General features: G+C 36.6%; 1 protein-coding gene across 2 annotated transcripts in view; it reads right to left on the reverse strand.

The window, feature by feature from the left end:
- Positions 1 to 8,192: 8,192 nt before the first annotated feature.
- The window catches only part of LOC107589417 (uncharacterized), an 84,515-nt gene continuing 81,385 nt past the window's right edge, over positions 8,193 to 11,322 (reverse strand). The window contains exons 2-8 of one of the 2 annotated variants that reach the window (XM_016277844.1): positions 10,646 to 10,850; positions 10,500 to 10,554; positions 10,253 to 10,386; positions 9,958 to 10,169; positions 9,458 to 9,617; positions 9,133 to 9,231; positions 8,193 to 8,326 (exon numbers count right to left, since the gene is read on the reverse strand). In XM_016277844.1, coding sequence (XP_016133330.1) covers positions 8,238 to 8,326; positions 9,133 to 9,231; positions 9,458 to 9,617; positions 9,958 to 10,169; positions 10,253 to 10,386; positions 10,500 to 10,554; positions 10,646 to 10,847 — 951 coding nt within the window. In that variant the 5' untranslated portion in view covers positions 10,848 to 10,850 and the 3' untranslated portion in view covers positions 8,193 to 8,237. Of the gene's footprint in view, positions 8,327 to 9,132; positions 9,232 to 9,457; positions 9,618 to 9,957; positions 10,170 to 10,252; positions 10,387 to 10,499; positions 10,555 to 10,645; positions 10,855 to 11,322 lie in introns of both variants that reach the window. The other variant, XM_016277843.1, reaches the window with a different exon arrangement.

Below are 11,322 nucleotides of genomic sequence, written 5' to 3' on the forward strand. Positions count from 1 at the left end.
TGACGATACATTGATGTGTAAAGACATGAAACGATCGGTCTGTGCAAGAAACTGAACAGTATTCATATCGTTTTTTACCTCTGATGCACTGCAATGTCTGAACTGTCCTGAGCGCGTCCTTGACAGCCGGCGCGTGACGCATCTTCTTCTTCTTCTTCTTCTTCTTGCTTTACGGCGGATCGCAGACTTATAAGTGCATTACCACCACCTATCTCTCAAATGGACCATTGACACTCCTAATTGAGATTGTAGATAGAGTGTCAATGGTCCCTTTGTCAATGTATCGTCACGAGCCGCAGGGTTTAATTTGGTTTGTGTATGGTTTTTTTTTTACTCTCAAAGCCGTGATTTCCATTCACTTTCATTATAAGACTGAGACTGCAACGGTTTGAGTTAAGAATCTTCGTTTGTGTTCTACTGAAGAAACAATGTCACCTACATCTTGGATGCCCTGGGGGTAAGCAGATAAACATCAAATTTTCATTTTTGGGTGAACTATCCCTTTAAACAATTATTTTAAATAGTGACCATTACCAAATTCTCTGTGAAAGCTAATATTTAATTTATCCCATTGTTTCCCTCCTGTTTCAGTTTTCATTCTGTTCTGAACAGCTTCCATGCACTTCTCTGTTGATTTGAATGGGGGCCAGTAACATTGTTTCTTGTCTGAGCTCAACCAATGTGATGGTGCCACCATCACCTCATCTGAGTCCTGCAGAGTAACAACTGCATACATGGTCTGTCTATTGAAAGGAGGAAAAAAATACAAGACAGTTTAACTCTGATTGAAAAATAAATATGCTCAGTTTTATAGTAAATTTGATCAATCACAAAATTGACCAATCAAAACATCTCAAGTTGACAAATAATTTGTCAGAAAATAAATCTTTCATTTAAGATGTCTGATTACTCAACTTTTTAACTATTGTACTAATTTAGTTATTTTTTTCATCGTCTAGACTAGATTAGCCTTGTGTATTATGGAATATCTGCATTTCCATGTTGATCACTCAAAATGTGGTCGGTCTTCTAAGGGTGCTTTTACACTTGACATCAAATGTTCAATGTGCACCTTCATTCATTTGGCATCAGAGTTCAATTTGTTTAGATAATGTAAATGCTGTTTTGAAATGCTGCGTACCCACAAACCATACCCACCTAAAAAGGGTGGTCTGGGGTACGGTTCATTTCTGATGTAAATGCAATCATACTAAATCATGGAAGTGAACAGCTATTTGATGATATGGATTGGTCAAACTATATACAGTATTTATATGCTTTTCAGTTTCATTCAAATGTGTTTCTCAGAGCAGTTAAATGCACCTCTGTGGATTCTGCACATAGAGCATGTTTATGTATGGAATTATGACCTGAATGTTGTCTTTATAGAAGGAAACTGGGATGCCGTCTGGTCTTGGTGTGTCTGACACCTGAAGAGAATTTACAGCTGACACAATGTCAACATCACTGACTGCGTGTGAGTTTTCTTCATCCAATAATGAACCCATCTCATCTGTCAAAAGATCCTTTTTTAGATTCAGCCATTGGACGACTGGCTGTATCTGGAGATCTTTGAGAAAAACTATTGTTGGGGTCATTGTTGATCTCCAAGTACACAGGGCGATGGTCACACATCTCAGAGTCTCTAATTTTACAACTTCTGACACGCCACATACATTCTTCTGGAACAAAGAAATAATCCAACCAGGACGCAATTTGACTGTGGAACGTATAATTCTGCTCTGTGGGGTTCTTCCTTCTCCAGATGTCAACCAGCTGAAGAGATTTCATGAACTTTTTCACACAACAGCGCAGCTTTCTGTGGGTTGTGCTGTCCGTCACCTCTTTTGAATGGATTTGGTTATCTTTGTCAATAAATGGATTGAGAACCGTGTTGAAATCTCCACCGATCACCAGCAGCCCTGTGACTGCAGGTAACTTGAAAATTTATCAAGGGTTTTTGTGTCTGTTTCATGGTTATAAACACTCACTAGAGTGTACAGCTGACCTCCCAGTTTACATTTCAGAACAACATATGTTCCACAATCTTTTTCATCACTTATTTGTTCAAAATGTGGTCTTTTCTTGACTAGTATGGCTGTTCCCATTCGGAAGGTAAACTTTGTGTAAGAAACATACCACTCGTTTTTTTAGACATTCTATAATGTCTTAATCTCCTACTCCAATGTGTGTCTCTTGTAAGAAAACAACGTCAGCATTTTGTAGTTATTACATTTTTTTTAATCTCTATTTCGTTTAAGTCCATTAACATTCCAGGTGATGAAGTTTATGGTCTGTGTAGCCATTAACAGATCTGCTCTCACAGACCAAAGATCATCAGCTTAGTAAGTTCCTTGTCAAAACAAAGAGTGTTGGAGGGTAGGAACTTTTTGTTTTATATTTTGAGATAATTACTGAGGTTTTGAGTTTTAAACATTCTGGTGTCCAAAAATATTGCTTTTCTTTTGTTGTATTCATTGTACAAAGTTAATTTCATCATGGGTGTTACGTTTGGTAGCAGTGTTGTCTTACACTTGACAGGTTGATGACAGGTTATCATTTAGCTCTTTCTCCCACAACTGCCAAATCCTGCTTAACCAGTTGTTAGATCCCAGCCTCCTCTTATTAGCCGCTAATCCACTGTTGGGCCAAACAGTTGTTTGGCCCGACAGTTAAATGTTCCATTTAGTGCTGGTATGTGGCAACGTCACTACATGCAAATGCTAGTACATTTGGCAAATAGAATAACTTAGAATTTGTTTAGAATTCTGGGCCAAAAATTATTTGTAATTGCCAAACCAAGCTCAAGTGTAAATATAACTTTAATATATAAATTTATATATATATAACCATTCCTTACCCATCTTAGAACTGTTCTTGCCGACAGTAGAAAAGCAGCTTTTTCATATCACTGTGTGTTCGCGAAAGCGAAAATGCAAAGGTAATGCAGGATTTGCAATTGCATTTGGATTATGTCACAATTTATGCGCCCGCATGTGGAAAACGCAATTGAAAATACAATTTGCAATTGCTTTTGAAAAAAGTTCTGAATATTCTTCCATATGTCCTTTCTAACGGCCATTAAATGACAAAGCTTTCTCTGCTGTTTAACACCTGTAGATGGCACTATGATAGTAGGGGAGCCTCTGTTTCAAAAGCATTGTCAATTCTAAAATGAACCATGACATCGCCTGTGTCCCAAAGTGAAGTGCACGCACTTCGAAGTGCACGGACTTTGAAGGCCATGCCTCCGAAGTGCACGAAGGACCCTTTGAAGTGCATGAGACACTCCGCCTTAGCAGGATTTCATAATTCCGCCACCAGGTGTTCCCGATTGCCGCTCCTGTTGTGGAGCAATGGTGCGAGAGGAGAGCTGCCATCCTGACAGAACAGGTGAAAAGTTTTTTGTTTTACCTCATAATGGAGAAGACAGTGGGAATGTTTCACCCAGTTTCACTAAAGTTTGTTTGGATTACAACTTTAAATGCAGGTATTGGCTTGGAACTTACTTGAATAATGTAATGATATATATGAAAAATACAAAGCACACACACACAGCGGTTCAAATGCTGACTGATATCTAACAAAGGTGTGATTTTATATAGTTTATTGTCTTGACCATGGTGAACATATTTAGACAGGTTTGCAAGCCTGATTTTTTTAGGCAGTTAAGCATAAAATTAAACTGTGAATAAATAAATAAATAAAAAAAGAAATAGCATAGTTCAGCTCAACAACAGAGCTCTGTATGACCAGTCCGAGTTCTTCAGATGCAGCCTTTAATATGGATCGCAGCTGTAGTTAGCAACAATTTGTTAATATTCTGACACACAACCCCGCTTGTTTGGATGTGAGGGTAATCCATGGCACACCACTATTTCACTTGGTAGTTGTATTACATTTTGAAGTTAAAACTCATTTTCCAGCGACACTGTCCATATATCTAGAGCCATATGATTTCTGCGATGCGGACAACACAAAAGGAACCACAGAGTCCAGGCATAAAACCACAACCCAGCAAACACAGAACATTCCCCTAACGTTAGTTTTTGGTTCCCGTTTGGTTATTTTTTTAAGAACCAAGAAATAACGTTCTAGGACCATTCTTTTTGGGTTTTATTTTTTGCAACCATAAAATAACGTTCCCAGAACATTGCAGGGTGGTTATTGTTTAATAACCTAAAAATTATTTATTGAGAATGTTCCTTAATGGTTATTTTTAGGCTATTATTTTGCAACCAATGGTGTTCCCAGAACGTTGCAGGGTGGTTATTTCTTTAATAACCTAAAAATAACATACAGAATGTTCACTAATGGTTATTTTTAGGTTGTTATTTTGCAACCATAAGATAGTGTTCCCAGAACGTTGCAGGGTGGTTATTTTTAAAATAACCTAAAAATAACTTATACAGAACGTTTCCTAATGGTTGATTTTAGGTTATTGCAACCATAAAATAACATTCCCAGAACATTTCAGGGTGGTTATTTCTTTTAATAACCTAAAAATAACTTGTACAGAACATTCCCTAATGGTTACTCTCAGATCTTTCCAATGAAAACGTTGCAGATGTTGCAAAGTAGATGATCTATACACAGCCCTGAAATTTGTTTAATACAGCAGTGAGGTTGCGAATTGCACATAGACCGGTGACCGACACAGGACAAAGACGTCGTCGTCTGAGACAGCAGAGAGTAGCCAGTGGTAAATTAAGGAATTATGTTTACTTATTTATTCTGTAACCCAATATGTTATTGTGAATATTATTATTACTTGTTCATCATTGTATGAATTCCAGGTAAACAAAGTTTATAGTAAAAAAAAAAAAAGAAAACTGAGGTAATTGTTTGGCATTCTATGCTAACAGAATTACCAGAAGGTTTCAGTGAAAAAACCAGAGCCAGAAAAAACAACGGATGTGTCTTTCATAGTATATTCACTAGTGTAATATTAGTTATCTAAAAATACAAAAGCACTGGTAAAGAGGAGAAATCATCTGCAATTCTGGTTTATTTTAAATGAAATCACGTGCACTTTGATGAAACATTGGAAAAGACAGATATAGGCTAGTTTTAAAAAATATTTACATCAATTTATACACATTTAAGTTTTTGTTCAATATGATGTTGAGGGGGCCCTGAAACTATAGTGGTGCCCATGCCTTAAAACATGACAATTCATTAATTATGTAATATCAAATTGAAATACTTTTCTCAAAATGTATGTTTAATGTGTAAGTGGGTCTACATTACTTATGATTGATGATTATGCATGATATGAGTCACAGCATGCTTCAGATGATAAAAAATGTGACTTACATTTCAGAAAACATGTTTATCACTGTTCAAATATTTATGTAGGCTATAGGCTAAGGAGTGATTCCTTACATTATTACAGGAAAACGCCTTGTGGTTACAGTACCTACTGAGCCGCTGTAATGAAGCAGCTCTAATGTGCTCTTAAATTAAATATAATCTACCACAGAGCAAGTGAAAAGTGAAAGTAACAAAAGCTTGTAGAATACATTTTAATGAGCATAATTAAGTATGAAAATAACTGAAGGAAATATCATTTGCTAAATAAACAAAGCCAACTAATGAAAATACAGGTATCGGTACTCTATATCTGCAAGTACCAAAAAGTATCGGTATTGACCTCATTCTGGAAAAAATAGTATCGGTGCATTCCTATCAAAAACTCATTAAAGGGGTCATATGATGTTGCTAAAAAGAACATTATTTTGTGTATTTGGTGTAATGAAATGTGTTTATGCAGTTTAAGGTTAAAAAAACACATTATTTTCCACATACTGTACATTATTGTTTCTCCTCTTTGCCCCGCCTTTCTCAAATGCGTCGATTTTTACAAAGCTCATCGGTCTGAAAAGCGAGGTGTGCTCTGATTGGCCAGCTATCCAGTGCGTTGTGATTGGCCGAATACCTCAAGTATGTGACAGAAATGTTATGCCCTTACCATACTGTAATGCCGTGTAGGGCTGTGCAATTTGGGGGAAAATATCAAATTGCGATTTTTTTTGACAGATATTGCGATTGCGATTTGATTTGTGATTTTAAATTTGCAAAGTCAAGCTTCAGCTCAATATTGCCAATAATGTGCAGCACAGTATGGGTATCATTACCCTGCTGAAAAAAACTATAGAAACTATCACAGAAATTCTTATAGTTTCCATTAAACCATTACAAAATTCATTTTTATTTTGGGCATTATTCCAATAGGAACTACTGTTGTTCTATTGGTTGCCATCTGCCAGATTACATCCCACCAATAGAATCCATCAAATAGACACCATTATAGTTTACATTAAAACCAATACAATTCCCATTATAACCCTGAAATCCATAAAACAATTGTGTTTTGGGAGGGGTTCAATTGTTTGTTTTTTTCAGCAGGCAAGATTATAATGGTATAATGGTATAACTACATTTACAGAATTAACTTAATTTCACAGAAAATATTTATTTATTTTTTTATAATTAATAAATAAAGTTCTTTATTTCTTATTTCAACTCACACTTTTTAAAAATATATTTTTTATTTTTTATTTTTTTTGTGGTGTTTCTGACTTTTTGGGGATGGGACATTGAATCTGTTCTTCACCTGTAAAGCTAAATAAAATTTTGTAATATGCTATCAAAATTCACTTTTATTCTCCAGTACTGAAAACAGAACCGATAAGGGAGCTTTTGATATGGGCTGTGACGCAGCTCTTGCAAATTACCTTTTTTGTTCATTGTCTGTCATTTCGAAGCTTAAGTTGCATACGTTTTTCTTTAGTTTTAATTTGCCTAACTATCAATCTGACCCAGTAGACGCCATAATCCCACTCTGTCTCTCTCCCGCTTTCTGTGTTTTAAAAAAAAAAAGAATTAATGGTGGGTGTTTACGCAGTTGGCTAGAGCAGTGCTGATTGGGGAGAACGGAGGTGCGCCCACTCTATTGGTTAGTAAGACTGCAACTCAAGACTGGCAGTCATGCATATGCTCTAGAACAGAGTAATATCGTGTCCATATCGCAGGCTTTGCGATTAGGAAATCACAACGTCTCAAATCCCGATTTTGATTCGATTTCGATTAATCGCACAGCCCTAATGCCGTGTCCCGGAGCGATGAGACAAAAACATTAAAACCCATTATAAACGAGGCATTTGTTGCATCCAGTGGGGACATAATTTCGGATTATAATGACTTTAGCCGCGGTCACATTACACTTTTCAAACCATTGACTTCCATTCATACCCATGCGAATGCATCAGACTGGAAACACAAGCCCGTGCAAAAAGTTTTCGCATTTCGCTGTGTTCCAAAATTCAAACTTGGTGAACTCTGGCCTGCGAATTCGCATCACGTGACACCGTGTGACCAACAGCAGATCGATACGTCACAGCGTCACATACATCACATGACCTCCTATCTGAATTAAAAGAATATAAATCTAAAACTGCAGTGCTGCGGGAAAGTGGAGTAGATTGTGTTTTTACATTTTAGGTGTATTATTATTGTTTATTTGTTGAATATACATTTTTTAAAAGACACTGCAGAGCATGACGTCATACCACGATCGCTGCAGCGTCCGAACGAATTTCGCATGCTCAAAATGTAGTGTGACGCGGCTTTATACTGTCTTTTATAGTAAACATAAACATTAACATAAAACCATGTCTGCATTTGTGATCGGAGAAATGACAAACAACAAGCGCTACTCTACACTGCTCAAAACTCGTGTTTGAATCGTCAGTGGCAAATTCTTTAAATATGAAAACGTACTTACAGACTGTGAGTCAGAACAGCCGGCATTGTAGTCTACTCTACCAGGATCAGGAAACAGTCCTCCATAAAATGCACTGCACACATCTGAATATTTGGGTTGAACTGTTCTGGAACAGTGTTGTAAATAAAGTATTTTCGCTTTCGCAATGAAACACACAGCGTCTTCACAACATGGCGGCGGCTGCGGCAGCAACAATAAAGTTACGCCTTCTTTCTTTGCGTGAACATTTGGGCAACGTTATACAATGCTTCCCACATCATGATGTAGACATGTGGGGGCATGTTTAAATGAGGCGTTTAAGGAGGGCGTGGACCAGTCTTAACTTTTATAAAGAATATCTCTTTGGGTTTGAGACTTTAGTCTTTGCAAGTTTAGGGATCTTATCTATTCACGAACAGCTTGTAACACTCCAAAGAGAAAGGAAAACTTGAAATCGCATCACATGACCCCTTTAATCAAAAATGTTCCAAGGTATTTCCCTCTCTGGCTGGTTGTCCATCATTGAGGTAGAAATCACATTTGGAATCTCATGCCCACGACCTGCAGGGAGAGGAGGTAATTATGCAAAATATACTAAACAATGAAGATTAAAGGGTTAGTTCACTCCAAAATGAAAATTAGCCCATGATTTACTCAACCCTCAAGGCATCCTAGGTGTATATTCAGTCGAATTCAACTGGAGTAAAAATGGTCTTGGCTCCTCAAAGCTTTATAATGGCAGCAAGCTTTATAATGGCAGTGGGCGGGTGTTTCTGTTCAACAGTCCATAAGAAGTACAATAAAGCGCATCCATCCATAATAAAAAGCTCCACACGGCTCTGGGGGGGTGAATAAAGGCCTCCTGTAGCAAATCGATGCATTTTTGTAAGAAAAATATCCATATTTAAAACATAATAATCATGTTTTATTATGGATAGAAGGGCTTTATTGGACTTCTTTTGGACTGTTGAACAGAAACACCCGCCCACTGCCATTATAAAGCTTGGAGGAGCCAGGACAATGTTTAATACAACTCTGATTGGATTCGACTGAAAGAAGAAAGTCATATACACCTAGGATGCTTTGAGGGTGAGTAAATCATGGGCTAATTTTCATTTTTGGGTGAACTAACCCTTTAAACAAGGTGGTTTCTACAGAGTTTGGCATTTAATAAAAGAAGATCACTGTTATTGGTGTTTTCAACACAATTAAAATAAGAAAAGCCAATTATAAAATGTGAATGAATTTTGAAGTGAGCTTAAAATCAAAACCAAGGAAATCCTTGTATGTATGTCAGGAGCTCATCTGTATCCTAAATATAGTCCCATGAGAGCATTCACATAACAGCTAACATCTGTATCACTCACCTCCTTGTTCTCTTTTCTTCCGACCAGCTGCGTAACTCAGATATTTTTTTATTTCAGTTTCACAGTCACCCCTGTTTACATTTTGGGTTAATGCAGCATCTGAAAGAAGAAACTTCATGACAATTGAGTCGGAGATTCTCAAGGATTTTTTGTATAGTGCCTCATAATCACAGCTGTAAAGAGTTTGTATGTTCTTAAGATCAAATTTGTTCTTTAAATATATTTTATTTCTATGCCTTTGTTTTGATTTGAAAGTAAAGACAACTGCAGTCAAAATACAAACATTCTTGGTTTGTGGGAAGTGTTCATGCAGCACTGTGTTTACCTCTGATCACATCTGTTAACATAAGTTGAGAGAAGGCCTGTTTATCTCCTCTCCCCAGCCAGTTGAACTGCATAGCCAGATCATCTGTTAAGACTTGCTGCATAATATTCTTAATCACATCCTTCGGCATAAAACCTCCAAGCCTTGACAAATATTTTACCTGTGAAGATTATTCATTTAAATTGTATTTATTCTAATTAGTCGCTTTAAATCAGTCAAATATTTTGTATAATGACATTAAACTGTACAGTTATAATGGTCTGCCTGGACTATTTTTCTTTGTAGAACCTTTAAGCTTTTCTAAGAAAGATAATAAAATTATTTTGATTACAATCAGAATTTCTTCATTTATATATTTGGTAAAAAGCTATCATCATGGAACAAGAGGGAAATTCCAGTGCTGTTATATTTTCTTTATTATTTTAAATATATTTTGTGATTATAAGCAAATGAGTGTACAATATCCCTTTAAATATTGTATAAATGCTGTGTCGTCTCACATATTTTTTGCGTGTTGTTGCGTTCTTGAGCTCCATTTCAGTCCTGGCCACATCTTCAGTGGTTCTAAGAGGCAGTTTTGGGTTTTTTGAAGGCACGCATGTACTGCTGGGTGCTTCAGAAACCGTATTGTCTTTGAGTATTTTTAACATGGTAGAGTTTTGCTGAACCTCGCTCTTGACGTCTCTCAGCATTTGAAGGATTTCAACCTTGTCTGTTGTGCAAAATGAGTTGTGCTATTACAAAAAAGAGAAAATAAACTTCTCATATTGATTATGTTAAAAGAAGCTGACTCACCATCAGCTGACATTCTGGATGTAGATGCAGGTGTTACTGGAGGAAGTGGTTGTAACTGATTATTTGACATTACTTGAGTGCTATCAAGTCTCTGTCTTTTTATTCCAGGTAATACAGTCTCTAATGGATATGACCTTTATTTGAAAATAAACAATACTTTAAACAAAACAGTACAAATCAATTATTTTGCTCTTTCAAAGGTAAAATCTTTTACATTTTTATTTTTTTGAAAAGTGCTGTTACTTACCATTCTTCATATTCTTTGATTTCTTTTTGCCCCTCTTTTGCCTTCTCAAAAGTGTCTGCAGTAAGATAAATATTGTATTATTTGAGAACTTATTAGACAGTACAAAATCCCAAATTAAACGGTTATTTTAAAGTAGTGACCATTACCATATTCTCCAAGAAAGCTAATGCGTAGTTTCTCCCATGGTTTGCCTTCTGTTTCAGGGTTAAGTTTGTTCTGAACAGCTTCCATGCACTTTTCTGTGGATTTGAATGGAGGCCAGTAACAGTGTTTCTTGTCTGAGCTCAACCAATTTGATGGTACCACCATCACCTCATCTGAGTCTTGCAAGGTAACAACTGCATACATGGTCTGCCATGAGGGAAAAGACAAAAGGAAAACAAAAAAAGGACAAAAACAAGACAGCATTTAGCTCTGACTGAAAAATAAATATACTCAGCTTTATAGTCAAGTCAAGTCAAGTCAAGTCACCTTTATTTATATAGCGCTTTTAACAATACAGATTGTGTCAAAGCAACTGAACAGCATTAATTAGGAAAATAGTGTCAATAATGCAAAATGACAATAGTAAACACTCATTTTCAGTTAAAGACAGTTCATCATTGAATTCAGTGATGTCAACATCCAGCTCAGTTTAAATAATATCTTTGCAATCAAGTCAACGATATCGCTGGAAATGAAGTGTCCCCAACTAAGCAAGCCAGAGGCGACAGCGGCAAGGAACCAAAACACTATCGGTGACAGAATGGAGAAAAAACCTTGAGAGAAACCAGGCTCAGTCGGGGGGCCAGTTCTCCTCTGACCAGACGAACCAGCAGTTTCA

Source organism: Sinocyclocheilus grahami, unplaced genomic scaffold (genome assembly GCF_001515645.1).
Source record: "Sinocyclocheilus grahami isolate Dianchi unplaced genomic scaffold, SAMN03320097.WGS_v1.1 scaffold116.1, whole genome shotgun sequence".
NCBI classification, from domain to species: domain Eukaryota; kingdom Metazoa; phylum Chordata; class Actinopteri; order Cypriniformes; family Cyprinidae; genus Sinocyclocheilus; species Sinocyclocheilus grahami.